The sequence below is a fragment of the Theobroma umbraticum genome, unplaced genomic scaffold (genome assembly GCF_002168275.2).
Source record: "Theobroma umbraticum cultivar Fairchild unplaced genomic scaffold, ASM216827v3 scaffold_51.0, whole genome shotgun sequence".
NCBI classification, from domain to species: domain Eukaryota; kingdom Viridiplantae; phylum Streptophyta; class Magnoliopsida; order Malvales; family Malvaceae; genus Theobroma; species Theobroma umbraticum.
Genome location: NW_018397260.1, coordinates 8035033 through 8059747, shown reverse-complemented (window position 1 = coordinate 8059747; position 24715 = coordinate 8035033). Strand labels below are relative to the sequence as shown.

Below are 24715 nucleotides of genomic sequence, written 5' to 3'. Positions count from 1 at the left end.
ATTACTTCCAAACCCTGGATGATATATATTTTTTTCATTCCTTTTTGTCACGAAGTTGATACCGTTAGACATGATCATAGCTTGATCCAAATCTCTAATCTCTTTCAAATTATTTTGTGTTTATTATTTTTTATTTCATTTTTAAGCCAGGCAAAGTCTTCGACAAAAAATTTGCTAAAAAATCAATTTCCAGGCAGGGACAGGTTTTAGTTTAATATGATTAAATTGTTTTCGATAATTATAAAAATGGATGAATTTTAGTATATCAAGTTGAGCTGGAAGCGGACTCTGCACGTTATTCTTTTTAGATGCAATCATGGGTCAACCGCACCAAGTCAATGAAGACAGGGACAGGTCAGCCAAGTCAATGATATTTTGGGATAAGTAAGAATTTCTAGCCATTGAGTAAGAAAAACGACAGAAAAAAAGCTAGGCTAGTTAGAAAAAGAGTCACGTGGTAGGTTCATGGCATCATGATTCATGACAAAACCAGGTGCGAGCCTTCTTTACGTCCACAAGACTAGACCCATTGCTCTAAGGGTGGAAGCACTGATTTATCTCTATCAGATTCCACCAAGGAAAGGGTGTGGACTGTGTAGGGTTGCGGCAATACAGCAACAGCTGTCTTTGCCCATGCACGAGAATTGCTCCTTGAGGAAAATCTCTATCATCTTGCAAAGTTACCTGACCTGATGCCACCAAATAACCCATGGACAGGATAAACTGTTCAGGCAGATTTAATGATTCAATGATTTAGATTGAATGTAATATCATACCAATTTGTTTTGGGTTAGCATTGCAGCATTGCCTCTGTAAGTTTTCACTGTGTGGCGTCAAACCAATGTAATTAAATGATGTGATTATAGTTGTCAGTGTTCAAAATAGGGTTGCTGTAGCCTGTAACTTTCCACCGTGTACTTCAGATTTTTGGGCAAACCCCAGACTCAGATATCTTTCTTTACTGGGTGGTCATTGCTATTGAACTATCAAGATTAACATTAACTAGACCAAAATAGATGCAATTTGGATGGAATTTCATCAGAAAATGTAATACAAATCAGTTAATGACATCCCATGTGAGTATATTAGCCTCTTTTCTCATTTTCTTTTCCTACGAGTGAATGATGGATAAAAAAAAGTAAGACTACAACCATTTTTTTTTTTTGGCTTTTCAATTTGATTTTCTGGAATTTATTTGTGCATTTGATTCTTATAATAAGCATGAATCTCATAATCTCTAACCCTACCGAGCACTTGAATTTTACCTAACTTTTCAGGTAGATTGTACAAGGACCTTGTTGGAAGTGCATACTATGTTGCACCGGAGGTGTTAAATCGGAAATATGGCAAGGAGATAGATGTGTGGAGCGCTGGAGTCATTTTATACATTCTTCTTAGTGGAGTGCCTCCATTTTGGGGTGGTATGTGAAAAAAAAATATTATTTATTTTTTTGGATTTATTCAGAATTCTGCTACAAGAACGCTGCAGGGAAACACAAAAATGTTTCCTGTTTGGATTTGTGAGGTACCATAGAAATTTGAAATGAGAACAATCAATCACCGTTCAGATGGAACTTGATTAAAGTAGTACATATGCATGAAAATTCAAACAATATGAATTGGAGGACTCAAACTGACTTGCTACTTCTCCTCTCATGCTGTCACTTGGTTTTTGTATCCCCTTAATTTTCTGACAGTGATTTAACTTCAACTTAATTTGGAGTCAATATCTTGCCATTCTGAGAATTTAACTTTTTCTATAAGGAAAAAGTTTTGACTTTGGTTCTGACACCTTTTTCATCTGTTAATAAATAATTTTGGTGCAGAGACTGAGAAAGAAATCTTTAAAGCAGTTTTAGAAGGTAATCTTGACTTAAAAAGCCAGCCATGGCCATCTATATCTGATGGTGCCAAGGACCTCCTAAGGAAGATGCTAGCAAGGGACCCTAAGAACCGGATTACAGCTGCCCAAGCTCTAGGTAAACACGTGTTTCTGAAAATTTGACTAGGCAAATGCTTCTAGACAAAGAAAAGAGTGAGCGCAGAAAGGAAGAGAGAGTGGGGGAGGAGGCGGGGCTTGGAAAACCATATTGAATTCTGTTCAATCATCTCAACTTTGGATCATCTCAGAGTTGGATTGAAAACCTTGAATATCAGATTCATCCTTAATGCAGAACATATTCAGATAATTAGTGGGCCATTAATGTTTTTCATGTTGTGTATTTGAACCAGAACATCCTTGGATTAAGGAGGGTGGTGATGCATCTGACAAACCTATGGATAGTGCTGTTCTTAGCAGGTTGAGGCAGTTCAGAGTAATGAACAAGCTCAAAAAACTTGCCTTAAAGGTATGATCCAAGTAACGCCTCTAGTTTTGTACTCATGTCAAACTTGCATGCTCAACTGTTATTAGATTACATTTCTTGGATAAAAACATACTCAATGTACATAATGTGGGGCTATTATCTTACTGTCTTGAATCAGTCACTGCTCCACCTGGGTGCACATTTGCTTTGTGTTGAGAAGTTATTCTTGAACTTTACTCAAGCATAAAAATACAAATTTCTTTCTCTTTCGTTCTTTTTCACGCCAGCTGATATCTTTATCTGAAATTTGGGTTGCTGGTAGGTGATAGCAGAAACCCTATCATCAGAAGAAGAGGTCAAGGGCTTGAAACAGATGTTCAACAACATTGACACTGATGGCAGTGGTACGATAACACTTGAAGAACTCAGGGTTGGATTAGCTCGATTGGGATCTAAGCTAACTGAAGCAGAAATACAGCAGCTTATGGATGCCGTAAGAGTTATTTAATTATATAATCCCTCCCACCCTCTCTTTCTACAAAAAGCATTCACTTAATGAAACAATCCTTGAGATGTAATTCCTCCCAGCACCCAAAAACAAGATGGCAACTTCTGAATGTCTAAACTTTATTCTACCAGGCTGATGTCGACAAGAGTGGAAGCATTGATTACATTGAATTCATCACTGCTACAATGCCTCGACATAGGCTGGAGAGGGAAGATAACATATACATGGCTTTCCAATTCTTTGACAAGGATAACAGTGGGTTAGTGTACTGCAGTATTTCCTTCCTTTGTTTCCTCTTAATTTATTGTGCAATGCAAGTTTTGTCGGGAACCATCCAGTTTTCTTATGAACTCTGCCTATGATTCTAAGTTTTGATTGACTTTATCATGACTATTATTATTTCCATTCAGCTTTATCACAAGAGATGAATTAAGACAAGCTATGACTGAGTACGGAATGGGAGATGAGGCTACAATAGATGAAGTCATTGAGGATGTGGATACTGATAATGTAATTTTCTTTTCTGAATCCTAATAACCCTTTTGTTTATTTACTTTTTCCCTTTTATTCTTCATATAATGTCTTTAAAATGGTGTTTGGATGCATGACTCTAGGATGGAAGAATCAACTATGAGGAATTTCTAGCCATGATGAAAAGGGGAACTCAAGATGGGGACAGTTGAGTAACTGCTTGCACCATGAATAAACTAAACAGGGCCAGAGCAAATTAGAATCATCTGCACGAACATTCCCATTGTTTAACTCATCCAGAAGCTTGGCTGGCTCTTTCTATCTTCAAATACCAATTCCCCACACAATCCTGCAAATGTGGTTGTGAATAAACTCATTCCGTGTAGTTTTAAATTCTGTTTGTTTTGTATAAATATGCCCATCTCAGTTCTGTGCAATGTTTGTGTTCTGTGTGTACAAAAGAGGAAACAGAATTGGAATTGCATTCTAATCTCTCTCTGTCTCAGAGATTATTCTGCTAAAATTTGCTTTTGGGATTGGACAATGAAACTACCTTTGTTGATACTATCATCCACCACCATAATCAAAATCTCTAATGATTGAGACTTTGACAGAATCTGCCATGCAATGATAAATGATAAAATCCCATCATTGATTATGACCAAAAAAGAATATTTGTGAAAATAGGGATGCATTTAATAATATCTATATCGGATAATTTAAAATTCTAAAATAATTTTTTCATTTAACATGTTATCTTAGCTAAATTCAAGAACAAACGATATATTTACTTTGCCCCAAGGTAAAATATCGTTTCTTCTCTACAAAGCCCTACTCTGAGGCGTGGGAGTTGGAGTTGGGCGTACAAGGAGAATGGTCTCCTTCTACTCTTGTTGCCTGTTTCCTTCAACAAAAGCCTTCCAAATCTCCCCTTCTTTCGTCTTCCTCTCCCCTCGATATCCTAAATTACTTCCCTTTACTCTTTCCGGAATCCTTAGAGCCAGAGCCAGAACCAGTTCCGGTTGCGCCGCCCAGACTCAAGAACCGAATAGAACCAGCTATACCGGCGTTCAACTAGAAGAAACCGTCGATGGGACCAAGCAAGGCAAGCTTCGGCTGGATTCTTGGATCTCTTCTCGAATTCAAGGCATCAGCAGAGCTCGAGTGCAATCCAGTATAAAATCAGGCCTGGTGACGGTCAATGGCCGCGTTGTCGACAAAGTAATTCATTTTTTTGCTTCTACTATTAAATTTCTAAAGTGAAATCATTTGGATAATTTTGGGTTTAACTATTCATTTCTGAGTAGGTCTCGCATGGCCTGAGACATGGGGATAAGGTTCATTGCGTAATATCAGAGCTGCAACCATTGAGAGCTGAACCTGAAGACATACCGTTGGATATAATTTACGAGGACGACCATGTTCTTGTCGTTAACAAACCTCCACACTTGGTAATTTAATTCAAGATTCGGAAAAAAAATGTTTTATTCGAACTTCACTTTGGGCTGTAACCTGTAAGATTCTGACATTTGCAAATAGCACTGCTTTATTTTGTTGAGGTTGTTCATCCAGCACCTGGCAATGCTACTGGAACGCTAGTAAATGGAATTCTTCACCATTGCAGTTTACCCACAGTGGCATTGTCCGGAAAGGAAGTTCTTTCAGACACAGAGGATATTTCTGATGATGATGAAGGTTTCTGTTATGGCGCAAGTGCAGCAGCTTCTGTTCGGCCAGGGATTGTACATAGATTGGATAAAGGCACCAGTGGATTGCTTGTTGTTGCAAAGGTTAGTAATTTTGTTTGTTCCTCTTTTCTTCTTGGTTGCTTCCAGCTGCGCTAATTACAAAACTAGCTTGTGGTTGTCCTTGGTGTATGGTAATGGCAGGATGAACACTCCCATTCCCATTTGTCGGAACAGTTTAAGCAACATACGATCCAGAGAGTGTACATCAGTCTTACTTGTGGGGTGCCTTCACCTTCTGCCGGACGTGTGGACATTCCGATCGGTCGTGATTCAAATAACCGCGTCCGGATGATTGCTGTACCAGGACTAAATCATCATGGACGGGCTCGTCATGCTGCTAGTAGGTGATTTCTGGTCCTTCATTACATTGTTCTACTGTGATTAATTCAATAACTATTGGAGAAAGATGAGTGAGATTCCCTTTTGATCAGATACAAAGTAGTTCAAGTACTGGCTGGTGGTGGTGCCGCACTGATTCAGTGGAGATTGGAAACTGGGCGTACTCATCAGGTACCATTTAACACACAATTTGAGAATTTCTATAGATAGTTAAGCAATTAGTGAGTGCATATTTCGTCATGAATGAATACTGGTGTAACTTTTGTTCTTCATATATTCCATCTCCGTATGATTGTCGGCTAAAAGAACTCACGTCATTCCAATTTACGTTCATAATCTGTTTCATTGTCACGCTTGTGACGTAGATCCGTGCGCATGCAAAGTACATGGGAATTCCTTTATTGGGCGATGAGGTGTATGGAGGGACAAAAAGCATGGCCTTATCATTGCTTCGACCCAGGATTCCCCCTAACTATAACGACCAACTTTCACGGCTGGTTTCTAGATTGGAGAGGCCATACCTTCATGCCTTGGTCCTTGGGTTAGGGGATTGAAAACCTAGACTAATTTATTTGCTTCTGTTTCATAACCATAAGAAAGGGATGAAAGTTTTTGCTTCTGCCTATTCTTTTGTAGTTTTGAACATCCACACTCAAGGGAGATGATGCACTTTTCATGCCAACCCCCTCCAGATTTTGCTGAAATATTGAGTCATCTTCGTAAAATTGGCACAGAGAAGGTAATTTTCTCGTGGAGATGTCAGTTGTTGACTAGAGTTTTGAGTTTTAGAAATTTGCCTTACTAATTGCAAGTGTCTACTCTGCAGCCTACTCTTAAGGAATAATCAGATGTATTCTCACGGCCTCCAAAAGCTCTTGCATGAACATGGATGTGGAAAATCAGCCGATAACTCTTGTTGAGGTTATGATTCTAGCATGTCATCGACCATTCCTACAGTTAAATCAGCGAATCAGGGCTTAATGATGCCTGTATTGATAAGGAGTTAATAGGTGTGTCTGATCACTGATCATGTCTCGAACTATCAAGTCAATCTTGCCTCGTCACAGATAGAATATAAGATCTCTATCCGAGTGATGCCCCGTTCTTCTCCTTGAGCTGAGCTAAGGAATCACCAGTTGCATTTGTTTAATCTTGAATGGCTTTAAAGCCAAAACTGTAATTTATCAAGTTCGTCTGGACTACTTGCATTGGAGTTTGATTATCCAATTCGTTTCATACGTTTCTGGACTACTTACATTTCAGTGAAAGAATCTGATTTTGGAAGGACTGAGGAGCATGACCATCTTTGCATATCCTGATGATTAATACTCTGTTTCATGGCAGAGGCGTTTCTTTTCAGCCTTTATCTAACATGTAAATAGATGGTTTTGGATCAAATATACAACCTTAAGTTACCAAAAATAGTGGCTGGTTGTTACCTTTGGTCAAGTTCATACAGGTCAAAGATTGAATACCAAAATTGGGGATAATACAGTTGTCAACAATAGAAAGACTAAAAAAAATTGGGATGGACAAGAAAGAGCAAAGTATTTCTAACAAATACCTGTAATTAAAACCATCTACTTAACTCAGTGGCTCCAAGCAATTAAAATTTCTTAGCGCAAGGAAGAGCTTGAGGTAAAACCTGACTTGTATTCATGATTATTTTTGATACTTTACAGTCAGGCTGTCAATGCATCACCTGGATTCTTCTTCCTATCTCCTAATTTATCTCTATTAAACTATGACATCATATTTTCTCGTTAGCGCAGGATGCTGATAGTAGGTAAATGGAAAAACTAAATGTGAGGACAGGTACTTCTCAACCTAGCAATTAGGTCAAAAGATACAAAATACCCATCCACTAAAAGAATAATGGACCTGAGTTACAAGTTAAATGATAGAGGCACACAGCAACTAGTATCAAATTCCATCACCATTTACCACACCTTCCCAGCAGTGGACCACTATGACGTGTAATTGGCGTCCTGTCAAGGAAAAAGCAGTATGCATCCAATTAACAAAGAACCAATTCAACTGCCGTACCTTCCTACTTACTAATTAGTTATTAACCAACTTATGTATCAATAAATAAGGTCATTCATCCTCAAAACCAGACACCAGAAAAAAACCAACCGAGCCAAGCTACAATAATTCTGCATTTTCTGTGTTTGCATGCCTTTATTTCACTTAATGTTTGCATGCCTTTATTTCACTTAAATCTACACCCTCAACGACCTCAAAAAACATCCTTGACCTTGAATCCCAGCATAAAGGCAGTACTAGCATCCAGGAATGTGGCATATCATTGAAAAAGCTAACTAACTCAGCTTATAAACTTCTCATTGTTTGAAGGATGCCACACTTCTCTAATCTCATATTTTTTCCAAGAAGTTTGGGGGATATAGGAAAAAGAAAAGCTAACTCTTCAATGAGAAACTTAATGGTATACACTTAAAAGGCATCATGACCATCTAAGAAGTATATCAAAAGGCTGGATGCAAACCAACTACAGCAGTGACTTTCATGCAGCTACTACCTTTGGCATAGACTAGTACCTATATAGGGCAGCTTAAACCTTGTATTCTTCAACATGCATCCACTTTGTAGAGGACCATTTGTTCCCCATAATCACAGGGCATCCACCTGGCATCAACAGCCATAAGACAGATTTAAACTCATTAGTTTATTTAAATGCTTAATCATTCTTGAACCACAACTAAAGATAAACCCAAAAATAGTTGGAAAAAGGGTCAACTACAAACCATGCAAACTTGAAGGATCTACCGTCGCATCAGGCCTCATGCTCCAGAACAGCAATGCATCACCCATCTTCGGCTTCACAGCAAGACCCTGTTTACCACATTCAGACAATTCATTCCACCAAGGCACAGCACTAAAATTTCCCTTGGCTGCTGGAAATATTGTCTCACCCCCTTCTTCAACATCTGACCTGCATCAGTGGCAGAAACTAAGGTAGGAGGTAGCAAATCCTTTTCCATCTTAAAAAAAAGATAGGAGAAAAAGAGGAAAGAAGTTCCTGTGCTACAAGTGTCTAAACAAAATTGGGTGTGGAATGCATCATAGACATGTATTGAGAAAATTATAAAACTTACAAATACATAAGCATAGTAGCCATCCGCTGGCCTCCATTTTTAGTGTTGAACTCATCAAGGAAGTAATCAAAGTGTGCATCGTATTTCTGTCCAGCTTCATAGTGGAGAACTTGAAGACCTTCTCCATGTTCTGTAAACAACAATGTTAGCTTGAAGTCATCGAAGGAGAGATAAGCAAAAGAAACGTAATGATTGAAAAACAAGGACTATCCATTTAACTGCAAAAGAAATAAAAAGGAAACAGATTTCGCAAAACGAAAAGTTCAACAAATTGTTTCAGAGTAAAAAATTTAAATTGAAGGTTTAGCTTAGTATTAGAATCTCATACCTACAGGAATGAAAGTGTAGTCTGCTATCCTTTTTTCTATGTCCCTAATGATTTTATCTTGCCCTCGTCTCAGAAACATACCTGAACTTGTACGAACCCTGCAAACAACATAAGCCAAATGTCATAAGATGTAACATTAGGAGTTCAACACATAATTGGTCTTTAAACAATAGAGGGTTTCCACAGACAAATTTTAGCACTATAGCTTTCACAAAAAATAAAAAGCATAAAGAGGAGTATTGATGTTCAATATCAGAACATTATATCTTAGCATTTATAATCACAAGAAAAGAAAAAAAAAGGAAGAGGTGAGTGGATAGAAAAGGCAAACCTGCTATCTTTACTCTGCCCTGTTTTGCTATCAACAACGGTGGACTTTGCCATGTGAGGTTTAGCAAGATTTATTAGGTACTCACATTCTTCCTTGGACTGCTCAAATGGGTATAAAGAGTCAAAATCAAGGCAACAACCCGTAAAGAGAAACAGTGATGGAACAAAGGGATCACAGAAACAAGCTGTGCCCAGAAATATACCGATTCAGCAACAATAAGAAGGGTTTTACAAGGTTTCCTTCATAAATTATTCGATTAATTCAACCCATCTACATTGCATGTGCGAATAACTACTGCTCTCGTCAATTCCCTTTAATTACAAAAGTTCCTAACGTAAGCATATACATTCAGAGAGATGAGATTTGCAATTTCAGGTTGTTTAGACTAACCAAAAAATCTCAATGACGAATGAAACCTTGATATATCTCTGATTTAATTAGCACAAAAGTAATTTATAAATAAAGATTAAAAGAAAAAAGAAACTAACCAAGAAGTTATGATAAATGAAAGCTCTAGGCTCCCAAGAAAGGACTTCAGTCCACTGCTCACCTCTCTTCCCCAACTCTTTTCCTCTGCAGCACGATCCCGCCCAAATATTGAATCAAATCAGAAAATAAATCGCTATTAATAAAAGTGATCAATGCGTTAAAATGGAAACCGCGTTACCTTTCAAAAGCCATGCGTCTATAAGAAGTAAGATCATTGGGCGGAGAATCGTCGGTGCTCATCGGGAGAGAGAAAATCCCTAGTCCCAAAAGCATCAACAAAACGACCGTTAACATAAACAGCATCGACAGCACAAGCATTACCGTCGACCATTTCTTCGCTTGTAATCGAGAATGTCTCACTTTCGCCATTCTTGAATTAAACCAAGAAATAATAATAAGAATAATAATAATAACAATAAGCTCAAAACCCTAAAGATCGATCCAAGAAAACCAAACCCCTAGTTTTGGTAGAACACAGATTTAAGAACTTTGACAATTTTTTTCTTCGTAAATGTTGAAAACGGAACCATTTGAGGACTAACCGACTTCGCTGAGCTAATTTAAGAGCGCGACATTTATATTTATATTTATAGCTTTTCCGAAATTGTCGAGTCTTTGCGAAGCAGGTTGCGCAATGACAAAAGAACCCTTTTTGTTGGTACAATTTACAATGCACCAAAGGTAATGCTCGGTGAAATGTTGTTGTTTTTTGAATAAAATAGTACATTTAAAGTAATTTAATTTTATTAAAACAACTCTTGGGTATTCTTAAATGAAAAATATAATTTCACGCAAATAAATTGAATGATAACAACAAATTTATTTTTTTAAAAAAATGTTAATATAAATGTATAAAAATAAATATAAAAATAGGTAATATTCAATGTAAAATGAATAAAATATATTATAATCAAACTGCAATTTAAGTTATGATAATTATAAAAACAGTAGAAAGTAAGAACAAATATAACTTTAATAATTTAAGTTATGGCAACATAATTGCTTCAATAATTTTCAATATTAATTAGTTTTCCAGAATAATGTAAGAACCAGCATAAAATGTGCCTAAACAAATAATACCTCGATGTAATGTTTAAATTAAAATCAATCCTAATATGACAAAATAATGAAAATGGTAAATATATATAGTATATAACATAAAACAAATAAAATGTGTTATAATTATGTACAAAATTTGCCTCCATAGCAACTGAATTATATGAAAACATGATGTTATTTTGGTAATTAATTTTATTATAGCTTACAAATAATTTTTCAATATTTTATATTAATTGAAAATATTATAATTTCTATTAATATTTTATATTATATATTAATTATGTTTATATATAATATATTTTAATTATATATTATTGATAATTAATGTCTCAATCGATTTTATTATAAATTTTAGATACAAAAAATCAATTGAAATAGTCAAATAAACAAAATCAAGTAATCGACTAAAATCAAAACTAAACAAGTTATATCAATTTCAATTGGATTTAATTTATTTGGTTGAAATTAATTAATATTCATCCCTAACACTTAGAATAACAAATAAGACCACCATTGGTCAGTGAAATAAATTAACATAAGTTACTCCTACTTTGAAAATTTTTTTTAATTTAATAATATTGCAACATCTCTTAACAAATTACCATTTTTGTTATACGCGTGGCATGGAAAAAAAGTTTAAAAATTTAATCTTACATGCTTAAAATTTTTTTAAATTCATTAGAAATATTCTCAAACTTTAAATTTTTAAACATTCATTTTTTTCATATATATATATTCTTGCTTTATTTATATACAGTGTAATGATATTATAAAAAATAGTTGCAATTGTAAAATTTTATTTAATTTAAACATATTATAACATGTGATGTATTGTACATTTTGACATTTATATGTATATACACATGACATGATAGTATGTACATGAATTCTTGGGAGATTATGTATTGTCAAATGAAAATCATCAAAAAGTTTGAAAGAAAAGTTGATAATGATGATGATGACAATATCAAAATGAAACATCAACATCTGTGATTGGACAGATGACCATTCCATACATGATTTTTTCACCATGCCCACAAATTCCCATAGAAATGCAAATCGCCATCTCACCAGCAAAGTTCTCGTTTAATTGACAAATCATCGTTACCAAACATGGTAACATAGGCAACAATGCTTTTGCGAATGTTCATCATGAGTTGAAATAAAAAGACATGACATGATGACAATTCTGTCTTTTACTTCAAACTTTAGAATAGAGATGAATGTGTGTTTTGTAATTAACATGCTATTGTTCTTTTTATGTTTGCGAAATTTAAATATTTTTAGCAAAAATCGTTGAATTCTTAATATATATTATTCCATACTTCTTAATATAAAAATAAAAGAATATTAAGTGATGAAAAAACATTACTAATAAAATAAATGAAAGGGAACGAGGGACTATAAATTAGAAATGAGTTGAATCGGTATGCTTCTCGTAGGTGACCTGCAAGATTGATATTCTAACAGAAGTCCTTGCATTTGCAATTGTACAGGCTCCTTCCTAGAAACTGGTTGCCAAGTTCTAAGCAAATGCAGATGAGTGGCAGTCTCGGTATCTCTTTCTTCTAGAACACTTTGAAAAAGTTGAAATTCCAATAAAAGATTCAGAAAATTAAAATTCTGATCAGTTGTTGATGTTTCCTGGAAAGTGGTCTCCAAGTTTTACCAGGAATAAAGTGGTAATCCGATTCTTTCCTTGGGTGACTTGAAAAGTCGAAATCGCAATAGTAAGTCAACTAGTAAATATCCTGTGATCCAAACAGATATTTGGGTTGCAGAAGATTGAAACTGGCAGTAAATTTGCAGTGGGTTATTTGAGAAATACGAAAGAAAGCAGGGTGCGACGGTTGTAAATTTCGACAAAACCAGCCTCGCAAGTTTTCTTTTGGCTCTGGTCTCTTTTGCTTGCGCAGTCGACATTGATCGTCGTGTTCCTCGCCGAAAAGACACATCACCTGTTACAATTATCCAGACAAAACATCAGCTAAAAATTTCTCCCTCTTCAGTCTGCGTTGAAAATGGCAGGTCAGGGAACATGGCAACCGAAAGAGGAAGGTTTAAGGGAGATATGCGGAGTGTTGGAACAGCACATTTCGCCTACGTCTGATAAGCCTCGTATTTGGCAACAACTTCAGCATTACAGCCAATTCCCCGATTTCAACAGATACCTCGTTTTTATCTTTGCTCATGCTCAGGTACTACTATTTCATTCCATCAAACTCCAATTATTTACCAACTAATGCCTTTCAAATCCTTCCTTTAAGGTTAATTTTCGTTCTCCTTTTTTTTTTTTTTTGGTTTTCTTCGTTTCAGCTTTGTCAAGCTCCTTGTTGATTGTTTATATCCTTTTTCCCTGATGAATTTTTATATAAGCTTTCTGTTTGAATTCGAGAATTGGGTTCGGATTTGTAAACTCTGTTTACTCTCATATTGAGACGACCGGTTTACTTAAACCGGGAAAGAAGCATCTCTTTTAAGCTTGTCTAGTTCTGTGCTAGGTTGTTTAGACTATAGATACTATAATTACTTCTTCTCTCTCCTTTTTTGTTTTTTGCCTTATTTATTTGCTTATTTTTTTTGTTAAAGAATATGTATAAATGATTGGCCAAGCAACATTTGTGAATTGCAGCTGAAGGGGAATGAATCTTTAAGCGTTTTTCAAGTTTGGAAAGTGGGTTGACTTGGAAGTTCTTGTTATTAGGTATAGTTAAGATGTTTCTTGTAACAGGATGTTCCCAATACTGCAATGCATATAATCAAACGATATGGATTAGCAGAATTACACGTATATATTCAGGATTGATCTCAATTGTTTCTTTATTAGTTGAAAAGTCAGAACTGAAAGGTTAAGAAGATGAAAACTCCAACACGTGTATTGAAGCTCATTTCAATTCTATCTGGATTTTGTTTATCCTCTTTATATGAGCTTGATTTCCTTTTAACTTTTTGAGTTCCTTATTTGCTTTTCTGTATTTCTTTTGTGTAATGAGTACTTTTATTAATTTTCGTTTTTGGTGATGGTTGTCAAAGAACTGGCCTATAATATTGAATGATCTCGAAATTTTATAGATTTTAATCTTTGTGAAGCTTAGAAATTAATGGTTTGAAAGTCGATGTTTCCTTGCTTTAAGTCATGCTGTGAGGTGCTATTTGTCTTTGAACTCATTTCCATCAAAGCTGAATAGCGTTTTCTTTGTACTTGCTTTTCTGAGCAGGGTGCATCTGTTGAAATTCGACAGGCGGCTGGTTTACTTCTGAAAAATAATTTGCGAAGTGCTTTCAAATTGCTAGATCCTGCATATCAGCAATATATAAAGTCACAGTTGTTACCATGTTTAGGGGAAGCAAAAAGGGACATAAGGAATACGGTTGGGACAATTATCAGTGTTATTGTCCAGCAAGAACGGATTCTTGGCTGGCCAGAGCTGTTGCAAGTACTTGTACAGTGCTTGGACAGCAATGACATCAACCATATGGAAGGTGCCTTGGATACTTTATCAAAGGTAACAATTGCTTCCCTGATTTCTTATTTGCATGTTGAAGATTAATAGCAACAATATTATTCTTTACCAATATAAAAGTTCCAGTAACGTTTGCCTTTTGTGCTTGAGATACTGAATCAAATTAAAATTGTCTATTAATTAGTAAGGGAAGTATCTTTGAAGCCAATGCTTAAGCTTGTTGCTGAAATTTCCACTTTGTCCCTCCAAAACTCTTAATTTACAGAAGCTTCCAGATAATAATGGGATCTTTTAGATGCAATACTTAGCGTTAATTGCTCTTTCTCTCTCTCTCTCTCTCTCTCTCTCTAAATAAATGGGTGCTCCATGTCTTATTGAATTTCCTTTGAGAACAATATTCATCTGTGAAGAATTTGATACGGTAACAAATGTGACAAGGACATTTCATCCTTTATAGAAGTAGAAATTACCAAATGCTATTTTATGGCTTATTTGTGATCTTGTGAACATAGATCTGTGAAGACATACCACATGAGCTTGATTCAGATGTACCTGGTTTATCTGAAAGACCCATTGATGTATTTCTACCTAGATTACTACAGGTGACAATTTTCTTCTCTAATTCATATTGAACACTTTATTTATGTCATCCTATATGCTGTCTGTTGATAAGTCATAATTGGTTCTTCATAACTGAGTTGTATGTGTATTATTATTATTTTTCCTTTGAAAACAGTGTTTCCAGTCACCGCATGCCTCTCTAAGGAAACTTTCTCTTGGATCAGTAAATCAGTTCATTATGCTGATGCCCTCTGTAAGTTTGATGAGAACTCTGCTTTCTAACTGACAAACCCAAGTTTGTTGCTTTCTTTGCTTAATTTATGTTGTAGAATACATTGTAGGCTTTATATCTGTCCATGGATCAGTACCTCCAGGGTCTATTTGTCCTTTCTCACGATCCAGTTGCAGAGGTTAGAAAATTGGTAAGTTGGTTCTATACATGCTTTTATGTTGCAACCTGAAACAATCTGTTAAATTGCCTTGTTAAAGACTATCTGACACTTAACTTTTCAGAATTGATGGATGCTATCTACTTTTTTTTTTTTTTGACTCTTATAATTGTGCATGTTACATTTTCTTTTTCTTTGGTACAGGTTTGTGCAGCCCTTGTTCAGCTCATTGAAGTTAATCCTTCTTTTTTGGAGGTATATGACTGTTCTACTTCATACTGTCCAATGCAATATTTTCACACACACATATATATGTTTGTTTGTTTAACAGCTCTTTTTTCCCTTTTTTACCCTTCCTCATTGAATACGGTCATGCACCCTAGTGGAATCAAACTCATGACATCAATGTGCGCCATCTCTTCATGTCAGGGGAGGATATGCCACTTTTCCACAAGTTCTATAGCTTAGTTTGTGGGTTTTTAATTGAAATATGCAAATAGCGGTTTAGAGTCACATTGGCATTTTATTGGTTGACATGATTGATGATTTTGTTCATTTTTCCATTTCATGTCGTGTATATCTTCATTTTCATGGTTGACACACAACATTTGGCCTCTTCTACTAAAAAATGTTTGATGTTATATCACAGCCACATTTGAAGAATGTGATTGAATTTATGTTGCAAGCCAACAAGGATGCTGATGATGAGGTTGCTCTTGAAGCTTGTGAATTCTGGTAAAGCTATAAAAGCTTACTCTCAACAATTTGGTAGGAACTTTAGTTACGGTGTTCTTTCATATGTTAAAGATTGTCATGGGAGCCTTTTGGCTCCTGGAACTACATGCTGAATGCTGATCATACAAGTTTGTTGTGTTCCATCAATGAAAGCGAAGAGTTGCTTTACTTTCTATAGTGTATGAATCATTTGGCGTGGATTGTTGATACAATGAGACTATTAAAATTTTGACTGTGTAGCATTTTAGCATTTTTTATGCTTTTTATCTATGGAGGGAGTTAATATGCTAAGAATTTTTGTCCTTGTGATTATCAGGTCAGAATACTGTGAAGCACAGTTAAACCCTGAGCTTTTAAGAGAGTTTTTACAACAGCTAATTCCAGTATAACCTTTGTCCTTTTCTTGGTCTTTGACTGTTAACTCCTACAATGATAAACTCATTTACTTGCTTTGTTTCTTATCTTCTTAGGTTTTATTGTCAAATATGGTTTATGCTGATGATGATGAATCTCTTATTGACTCTGAGGTAAATCTTTCTGGATTATGATCACTTTCATTCAGTCATTGTTCTTTGTATCTGCTTATCTTTATCTTCTACTCTTATACTTGCAGGAGGATGGGTCTGTGCCAGATAGAGATCAGGTTTTCAGAGTTCTTTGGTCTTTTTCTTTGATTGTAAAATGTTACTTTTTACTTTTCCAGTTATTTGTAAGGTTTGATAATTATATTTTTATCTTCTCTGGTGATCTTTTATCTTTCTGAACTGTGCAACTCGCATGTAGGACCTTAAGCCTCGTTTTCATTCATCACGATTTCATGGATCAGAAGATATGAAGGATGATGTGAGTTTTCAGCTAAACTCTTAGTATGGTTTACTTATTCCTTCTCCCATATGTATGTAGACATACAGTTGTTTGAAGAATTTGACAATTCAATTTATTGACTTCATGTTGACTTTTAAAATTTCACATTTCAGAGGTGACATCTCTGTTTTGCCTTTAAAAATTTATTATCTGCAGGATGATGATAGTTTAAATATTTGGAACTTGAGGAAATGCAGTGCTGCTAGCCTTGATGTCCTTTCAACTGTCTACGGAGATGAGATTCTTCCAACATTAATGCCTTTAGTTCAGGTGATTATGCTATAGGATTTTATATGGTATAGTAATGGTGATTACCAAATAGTTATCTGTCTTCCTGTATTCTCCCTATTGCATGATGCTGTAGAGGGGTTTGTGTTAGAATGTGTTTTGTATGGCCAAGCATCTGCAGTGGTTAGCAGAGAGGACATTTGACTGTTGTAATGATTTAATTCTCTGCTGATCCGCTTCTGCTTGTCTTTGAAATGTTAAATCCTATAATACCAAAATTATGGTTATTTCCCAATCCAGGCAAAATTATCCACCTCAGATGATGGCAGCTGGAAGGAAAGAGAAGCTGCAGTCTTGGCTCTTGGTGCCATAGCTGAGGGTTGCATAAGAGGTCTTTATCCTTATATAGCAGAGGTAATGCTGCAGTGGGTGTTAAAGTGTTTCAAATTATAATCAGGAGCTTTTGCATTGCTTTTTTCTTCCGTATCTTTTTGATGTTGTTTTTCTCCCTCTTTTTGGCAGAGTTCATCTTGTCATTTGTCTAACTAACCATGTTAGATGCCTCTGGTTGAGCATGTGGTCATATGCATGTCAACATAGTAGAGGGATGAAAAAGCAAAACAATTTTGTTTCACTTGACTGGTTTATTTTCCTTTTACATTCTAGAACCTGCTAAATGTCAATCAACAGACGAACAAGTTTAGAATGTATATGACTTTTTCAGGGATATATGCAATTGTGCTTCTGATGTTAATGTAGCAAATATTGATGATTAATACTAGATTGCTGTAAGTAATTCATTACCCTTACGTGCAGATTGTAGAGTTTCTACTCCCTCTTCTTGATAATAAGTTTCCTTTGCTTAGGAGTATAACCTGTTGGACACTCTCTCGCTTCAGCAAATTTATTGTTCAGGTATGAAGATTTCTACTTATGCAGTGCTTAGTATTTCTTGTATTTATAATAGTTTTATTGCATGCTTTACTTCATAAAATTTGTCCATCAATTCTTTAGAGGGAATAAGCGTGATGCTTATTCAGGTGGGCAAAATAGGGAGAAAATCTTCCAAACTTGCATTCTCTTACTATATTATCGTACGAAGATTGTCCTTTTAACACACATACTACATCTCTCTTTCTCCATTCTACCATAGATGCTTTCATGTTGTCCAGTTTCAAATAAAGATTACCTCATCAAATCAAGCAGCAGAAATTACCAATTTTAGGTGGAAATTTAAATAGATTCATTTCAGGGTATTGGCCATCAAAAAGGTTATGAACAATTCAATAAAGTCCTTATGGGTCTTTTACGTAGAATTTTAGACACCAACAAGCGAGTGCAAGAGGCTGCATGTTCAGCTTTTGCTACACTTGAAGAGGTTTGTCCCATAATGTCTATTCCTCAAATGACATTTCTACTTCATACACACCTAGCGCTCAAGAGCTAATAATTTCTGCAGGAGGCTGCTGAGGAGTTGACACCTCACTTAGAAATCATTCTTCAACACCTTTTATGTGCTTATGGAAGATATCAGGTTTTTTGTTCTGCTCCATATAAATTTATTCTTCAGCAGAACTATTCGTTTTACCAATAAGAGAATGTATATATCTTGCCCTTTTTTGTTTTCTACTAATAGCTGTTTTTGTAACTAATTTTTAGAAAAGAAACCTTCGGCTTGTTTATGATGCTATTGGTACCTTAGCAGAGACTGTTGGAGGAGAGCTGAATCAGGTATCTAATGCTTGCTTTGCTTGTTCTTATCTATTTTGGCTTGTTTATCTCTCGTTTAGTTTGAAAAATGGCAGATAAAAACTTAGGTCTTGTGGTCTTTTAATGATCAGCTAAAGTTGCTGCTAACTTCCATCTTTATATTGCAGCCCAGGTATTTACAGATTTTGATGCCTCCATTGATTGCAAAGTGGCAGCAGCTTTCTGATGCAGACAAAGACCTTTTCCCGCTACTAGAGTGCTTTACATCTATAGCACAGGTATGGCACACTTTTTTCTTTAGAGAGTTGAACTGTAGAAGCCACTCTAATCTGTAATTTAAAAACTTTTTAGCCATCCAAGAATATCCATGTATCAATTTATATGAAGTGACAAAAGTTATTGTTATTTTCCTTTCTAACATTCTTGTATTGCAAAGTCTCATTCTGCTGTCCAGATTTTTTGTTACAAATTATACATGATTGAACTGCCATTGAATTGTAAGATTGAATTCTCTGAGTTTAAAATGAACATGTTTAGCCATCGTGGTTGCATATGGCTAGCACTGATAGTGACTGATCATGAAGCCTGGGGAGGACGAACTAATTTAAAGAAACCCAGAAATCATTTGGCTCTAGTTCTTCTCTGTCCTGTGCTTATGTTGGGGTGCTTATTTTGGGGCATAAAATTATAAATTCATGCTCTTTATTAATTGACTGGCAAAATATGTTTTAAAATGGAACCTATGGTACCCTGTGATTGTAAAGGCAATGAGATTAATTCAAACCTAAGGGATCAATGAGCTCTACTAGGATTCTCAGAAGGCTTATCACTTTCACTATAAGTGATGTTTCTCCCTCTCACCTTCTCCCTCCTTCCATCCATTTCTCTCTCACACTTAGTCCAAAGATTTCAAGTTTTAGATTAAATATCAAGTGGGATTGGAGCCTTAATGATACTCACCCATCTTTATGGTTTGTCCTTTTCAGGCACTCGAAAATGGTTTTTCCCAATTTGCTCAACCAATTTTCCAAAGGTGCATAAAGATTATCCAATCACAGCAATTGGCAAAGGTTGATTTTTCTTTCAGTTTACATTTCTTTTATCATGTGCTTAACTTCAACTTTGTTTGAATCTTGATTAAGGATTGATGCTTAATTTGCAGGTTGATCCTTCATCTGCTGGAATGCAATATGAGAAAGAGTTTATTGTGTGTTCTTTAGACTTGCTCTCTGGGCTGGCAGAAGGTCTTGGTAGTGGCATCGAAAGCTTGGTATCAACCTTAATAAAATTTTTATTTTCTGGTCATATACACTGTGCATCCATCTGGTATTTGTTGTTTGCATCTGTGTCCTTGTTAAACTTGTCATTTAATGATGTTTTGAAAATTAATTCATGAGAACTTGGCAGTCGATTAAAACAAAATCTGTCATTTAATTGTGAACATACCACTATCAAACAATTTTTTGATTGCAATGCCACTAGCTGCTGATTGATACAAAATTTTGCCATTCTGTGCCTCGTGATTCTTTTTTGGTGAACCCTAACTTAACACATTTGGGCTTCAATCCTAACAAAAATCTTTTGCTCTCAGGCTTTGGTTTCAGTAATATTGTGCCCCAGTTGGTCTGATAGTGTATCTTAAAATGAAAAATGAATGGAAATGTTCTGAAGAATCATTCTAGTTTTCAAGATCTAAGCCATTCCAGTGTTTGAAACTCCATGCACCAGGGGCAGGGGAATGGCTTATGGAGATTAACATTTTGTTTGAGGAAAAATGTTGTGCTTGGGGTTCAATTCCTTGTTTAGAGTTCTAAGGCAAGATGTTCTGTTCATCTTGTGCATGTGCAGTTGCTCACATTGATACAAATCGGTTTTACAGGTTTCACAAAGCAATTTGAGGGACCAACTTCTGCAATGTTGTATGAATGATTCTATTGATGTTCAACAAAGTGCGTTTGCTCTTTTTGGGGATCTTGCAAGAGTGAGTTTATAATGCATGCCTTACAAATTCCTTTATATATGATTATCAGATTTGCTTTTATCCCTTTATGTTTGTAGAGCATAACAGTACCAGCGCTTTATATACAGGCATGTCCGGCATATTTGCATCCTTGTCTATCTGAATTTCTTAATGTTGCAGCCAAACAAATGGTAAGGTGAAGCCTACTATACAACACTGATATCTATTTGAGCGGTCCAACCTTACACATTTTCTGGTAAATGCAGAGCACTCCTAAGCTAACAGAATCCATTTCAGTGGCTAACAATGCTTGCTGGGCTATTGGAGAATTAGCAATTAAGGTTGGCTTCCTGTCTCTATCATGTAGCTTTGTCAAACTGATGCATATTCTGTTTTATCAGTAACTAGCTTAGATTTTATCATTTGTAAGATTAGAGAAAAGTATATGTACACTAGCGCTCTTGATATAAAAGCCATCTTCAAGTGAGAAGAATTTTGCGGTAGAAATTTTTGCTTTTCAAACTGTTCATTATAGTATGCTTGTTTCTGTTAAATAAATGCATGGATTATTTTTACTTTTGGGTGAGTACCATCTTTATTTAACAAGTAGATGGTGGAAATTTGAGTTCAAAATAAAGGGCAAATAAGAGTTACATTGAGCTGGGTTTTTTAATCTAGATTCTTAGTCTGTATTTTCACTCTATATATAGCGGGGTGATTGGTAGCCATAATTGAGAGAGTAGCATGTGAATAACTCTGAGAGAGGATTAGAACTTGTGAATTCTAACTGCATCTTTGATCTTGTTGCTGGGAAGCACTCATGCTTTTGAAGGATGGACTTATAAAGGCTTCGCAAACAGTTTATGATGCTTGACTAAGTGGTGGGTTATTACATCTTTTACACTGAATTAACAGGTCGGTCAGGAAGTTTCTCCATATGTCATGACTGTAGTCTCGAGCATAGTTCCAATTCTCCAACATGCAGAGGTATTACTGAACTGTATTATTGTTGTTTCTAGTTTCTGTTTGTTTTCTTCCTTTTTTCTTTTTTAAAAGGATAGATTTCCATATTGCTGTTGGGCAGGGTGTCAACAAATCACTTGTAGAAAATAGTGCTATCACTCTCGGTAGGCTTGCTTGGGTTTGTCCAGAGATTGTTTCACCTCATGTGGAGCATTTCATGCAAGAATGGTGCACTGCTTTATCCATGTAAAGTACCTTTGTTTCTCAGTTGCCGTTTGCTAGTATAAGAGCTGTTGGTTTAATAATGTCTGGTAGCCTGCATCATAGCTAATCTTTACTATGAAAATTTGGGATCAACCATAGCCAAATTCGAAATGTGTCAACCCACAAATTGTTACATTTGTACTGTAGTTGAGATTACATCCTCCTGCCCTTTACGCTTTCCACTTCACACACAAACACAGTTTCCTTTAACAACTTTCCTTCAAAACAAGCAATTTATCAATGCAGCAAGGAAAATAAGTTTTAGAACGAGTTGCTCATTATTAACTTACCAAAGTATGGAATCTGTATTCTGATGTTGCAAGAATTGTTTATCCAAAATGGAATGTACATGTTCAGACATACGTGCGTATAAATTTATATAATAGGCAGTTCAAACAATCCAATGCTTGAATCAGCATTGTAACTTAAACTGGCTGAACAGGTGGAGCTGGATCTATTCTCTATTAATGCCAGGATGGGGAAATATAGATAATTGAATTACTTGTTCCTTCATTACCATCAGAATCTCCATCTCAACTCCTCAAAATTTCAGTCATTGAGCATGAAATTGTCATTCATCATTCACCCTATAGTTGCTGCTATGATCTTTCAAAAGCTTCTTATGAATTATAAATTCCTGACAGGATACATGATGATATAGAGAAGGAAGATGCCTTTCATGGTCTCTGTGCAATTGTATGTGATTTGTTTCAAAAACACTCTCAGTGGATTATATTAGTAATTGCAATTTTGAAGGAGAATTTGTCAAATATTTGCAGGTTCGAACAAATGTATCTGGGGCTTTAAATTCACTGGGCTATATATGCAGAGCTATTGCAAGTTGGCATGTAATATTTGCAGCAAACTATTTAACTTTCGAGCGTTTGTTACACCTATTCTATTCAAGTTTAATGCTGTCTGTCTCTCAGGTAATGAGGAGCGAGGACTTACACAACGAAGTCTGCCACATCTTGCTCGGGTATAAACAGGTATGTTTCATCCCTTTTGGTGCCCTTTGGTTCAAAATCTTAGATGATGGAGATCATATCGTTACCAACCGGAGGAAGATGTACATGTACAGATTCTCAAAGATGGAGGATGGGAACAATGTCTTTCCACACTGGAACCGCAAGTGAAAGAAAGATTGTCAAACTATGGGGTATAAAAGTTACCGAGGTCATGAGTTGCTTACATAGAGGATTTGAGTTGTGACTTGTACGAGGTCCGAAAGCTTAGTTTTCCTTGTGGGTTGACGTTGCAAACACTTTAACAGAAGTTCAAAACTGATCATTTCTTTGGGAGCAGGGTCTAAAAGGTGCGATTTTGGAAGCACCTAACACGACTCGTATCATGATCCTTCAGGTCCATCAGATTTGGTTCATACACGTTTCGATTTAGCCCAAGTCATCATTAGAGAGTGAGACATAGGAATTGTAAACATCATAGCCTGTAAGTTTGTTTGTATGTTCGATCCATGCATTCCGAATCATTGTTAAGTGTCGAAGTATTTCTTCTTCGAAGAATTGTTCACCTTGCTAAATTAACGGAATTTCAAAATGCTGAGGATTTTGTCATTTTTCTTTGAAGTCTGAATCTGATAGTGTTTTCAATGGCGGAAAAATGGCAGAAGCTTCTTGAAAAAGTCATCTCCTTCCAATTATTGCCGCCATTTCCAGAGCCAAGGTTTCAGAGAGTTTCGAACCTTAAAACGTTGGACCGAAATTTACAATTTGAAGTTATTGAATTACAAACACAACATGTAGATTACATACAAATGTTTTTAAAGGTAATCATAATCTGATAAAGAAAAAAAGAGTTGAGAAATGAATCAATCACCGTCCGTCGCCACCGCCCCTCTCCTTCTCAATCTGCTGCCTCTGCTTCTCGGCGAGTTTCTCCAAAGCTGATTGCACCGCATCGCGCCCACCGATAAGCAATCGGGTCACCACCTCCGGATCTTTCTCGAACCGAGCTTCCTCGAACTCCTTCCGCGCGTTATCTCTCAGCACATCCCTCCACAGAACGCCCCGCGAATCGGCCCACATGAAGAACCGGGTCGCCCGGAGGATGTCGCGGTAGAGGCCCAGCGCCTCTCTCCGAGTGCTGGTGAGTCGCCGTCTAGTCAGCAACTCTTCTTCCTCGTCGTTTAGGGATTTCTCCTTCTTCACCACGTGTCTGTCAAGAATCTCCTCCACGGTGTCCGGACCGTTGTGCAAGAAACGCTGGATGAACACGACGTCGCTTCCAGAAACAAGCTTCAGACGGATCGTTAAATTTCGGCAGTTTCGGACGTAAGCGATCATTCTTCTGCTTTTCCTTTGTCTCTGCCTCGAAGCTAATTTCCCAGGCGGTTGAACAAAAAGATGGTTGCGGCCGTGAAGCCGTAAGGCCAAATGTAAACGGTTGGAATTGGGCTGTGTCATTGTGTTTCAGGCCCAAAACAGTTTTGGGCTTGGTCCATTTTTGAGAATCAGAACACCACCCACCCAAAAGCCCAAAAACCCAAAAAGCTTACCTCAAAAGGCCTTAAAAACAATCAATAAATTATAAAAATAATATAGTACGACTAAAATTAGTATTCTAATATTTTAAGTATGATTAATTTGTAGTTGACTAATTAGTAGTATAACTTTTTAAAATTTAGAAACTAAAAAATATATGAATAACAAAGTTTCACAATAACTATTGAGAATGCCTCATCTTTCTTCAAATCATTTTATTTTGTCTTAAAAGAAACATAATTTTTTTTAGCATATTAATGTTTTAAAATAGGATACATTTCCCTTATAAATATTATAAGAAGGAAAAAGATTTCATTAAATATCTTCTCTTATATAGAAATCCGGAGAAGGTAGGTTGTTTCAATCTTTGACTAAAGTAGA

The 24715-nt window shown here is 36.0% G+C and overlaps 5 protein-coding genes across 7 annotated transcripts in view; 3 read left to right on the top strand and 2 right to left on the bottom strand.

Moving 5' to 3' along the window:
- CPK29 (calcium-dependent protein kinase 29) overlaps positions 1-3848 on the top strand; it is a 4271-nt gene extending 423 nt beyond the window's left edge. The window contains exons 2-8 of the mRNA XM_089783571.1: positions 1278-1421; positions 1827-1979; positions 2233-2348; positions 2629-2799; positions 2946-3073; positions 3225-3324; positions 3429-3848. Coding sequence (XP_089639697.1) covers positions 1278-1421; positions 1827-1979; positions 2233-2348; positions 2629-2799; positions 2946-3073; positions 3225-3324; positions 3429-3497 — 881 coding nt within the window. The 3' untranslated portion in view covers positions 3498-3848. The remainder of the gene's footprint in view (positions 1-1277; positions 1422-1826; positions 1980-2232; positions 2349-2628; positions 2800-2945; positions 3074-3224; positions 3325-3428) is intronic.
- A 219-nt stretch (positions 3849-4067) lies between these two features.
- LOC110416087 (Pseudouridine synthase family protein) lies at positions 4068-6807 on the top strand. The gene is made up of 8 exons (XM_021427922.1): positions 4068-4506; positions 4593-4736; positions 4845-5075; positions 5175-5377; positions 5465-5543; positions 5738-5913; positions 6009-6111; positions 6199-6807. The coding sequence occupies exons 1-8, from the start codon at positions 4159-4161 to the stop codon at positions 6214-6216; spliced, it is 1302 nt and encodes a 433-aa protein (XP_021283597.1). The 5' UTR covers positions 4068-4158; the 3' UTR covers positions 6217-6807.
- A 107-nt stretch (positions 6808-6914) lies between these two features.
- LOC110416089 (2-oxoglutarate (2OG) and Fe(II)-dependent oxygenase superfamily protein) lies at positions 6915-10200 on the bottom strand. Its single transcript, XM_021427923.1, has 8 exons — positions 9815-10200; positions 9636-9720; positions 9148-9245; positions 8817-8914; positions 8489-8618; positions 8138-8325; positions 7931-8018; positions 6915-7360 (listed from the first exon to the last, which is right to left on the bottom strand). Exons 1-7 carry the CDS (start codon positions 10003-10005, stop codon positions 7945-7947), a joined length of 864 nt encoding a protein of 287 aa, XP_021283598.1. The 5' UTR covers positions 10006-10200; the 3' UTR covers positions 6915-7360; positions 7931-7944.
- Positions 10201-12101: 1901 nt separating this feature from the next.
- Positions 12102-23390, top strand: LOC110416086 (transportin-1-like). Of its 3 annotated transcripts, none has more exons than XM_021427919.2 (29): positions 12106-12893; positions 13914-14201; positions 14672-14761; positions 14896-14973; positions 15062-15142; positions 15314-15364; positions 15759-15844; positions 16161-16227; positions 16315-16371; positions 16458-16487; positions 16628-16687; positions 16865-16978; positions 17237-17350; positions 17753-17851; positions 18189-18314; positions 18396-18470; positions 18596-18667; positions 18814-18924; positions 19633-19716; positions 19809-19916; positions 20526-20627; positions 20735-20797; positions 20873-20947; positions 21522-21593; positions 21691-21815; positions 22478-22529; positions 22613-22681; positions 22763-22822; positions 22915-23390. In XM_021427919.2, the coding sequence occupies exons 1-29, from the start codon at positions 12717-12719 to the stop codon at positions 22996-22998; spliced, it is 2670 nt and encodes an 889-aa protein (XP_021283594.1). In that variant the 5' UTR covers positions 12106-12716; the 3' UTR covers positions 22999-23390. The 3 variants fall into 3 exon arrangements, 2 of the variants coding, with proteins under 2 accessions (XP_021283594.1, XP_021283595.1); XM_021427920.2 differs by lacking the exon at positions 12106-12893 and adding an exon at positions 13072-13399; XR_002445143.2 differs by lacking the exon at positions 22478-22529 and having other exon boundaries at positions 12102-12893; positions 22915-22996.
- Positions 23391-23517: 127 nt separating this feature from the next.
- EMB1793 (LYR family of Fe/S cluster biogenesis protein) lies at positions 23518-24193 on the bottom strand. The gene has a single exon (XM_021427924.1). It carries the CDS (start codon positions 24134-24136, stop codon positions 23666-23668), a length of 471 nt encoding a protein of 156 aa, XP_021283599.1. The 5' UTR covers positions 24137-24193; the 3' UTR covers positions 23518-23665.
- Positions 24194-24715: the final 522 nt, after the last annotated feature.

Coding starts and splice junctions, on each gene's coding strand:
- LOC110416087 (XM_021427922.1), top strand. CDS start 4,159: ATGGTCTCCTTCTACTCTTGTTGCCTGTTTCCTTCAACAAAAGCCTTC. Junction 5,076..5,174: donor GATTGCTTGTTGTTGCAAAG/GTTAGTAATTTT, acceptor TGGTAATGGCAG/GATGAACACTCCCATTCCCA. Junction 5,914..6,008: donor CTTCATGCCTTGGTCCTTGG/GTTAGGGGATTG, acceptor ATTCTTTTGTAG/TTTTGAACATCCACACTCAA.
- EMB1793 (XM_021427924.1), bottom strand. CDS start 24,136: ATGATCGCTTACGTCCGAAACTGCCGAAATTTAACGATCCGTCTGAAG.
- LOC110416089 (XM_021427923.1), bottom strand. CDS start 10,005: ATGGCGAAAGTGAGACATTCTCGATTACAAGCGAAGAAATGGTCGACG. Junction 8,915..9,147: donor GGGCAGAGTAAAGATAGCAG/GTTTGCCTTTTC, acceptor TGTTGTTTGCAG/GGTTCGTACAAGTTCAGGTA. Junction 8,619..8,816: donor CTACACTTTCATTCCTGTAG/GTATGAGATTCT, acceptor TGTTGTTTACAG/AACATGGAGAAGGTCTTCAA.
- LOC110416086 (XM_021427919.2), top strand. CDS start 12,717: ATGGCAGGTCAGGGAACATGGCAACCGAAAGAGGAAGGTTTAAGGGAG. Junction 15,143..15,313: donor TTGCAGAGGTTAGAAAATTG/GTAAGTTGGTTC, acceptor TCTTTGGTACAG/GTTTGTGCAGCCCTTGTTCA. Junction 18,315..18,395: donor CTTTTGCTACACTTGAAGAG/GTTTGTCCCATA, acceptor TAATTTCTGCAG/GAGGCTGCTGAGGAGTTGAC.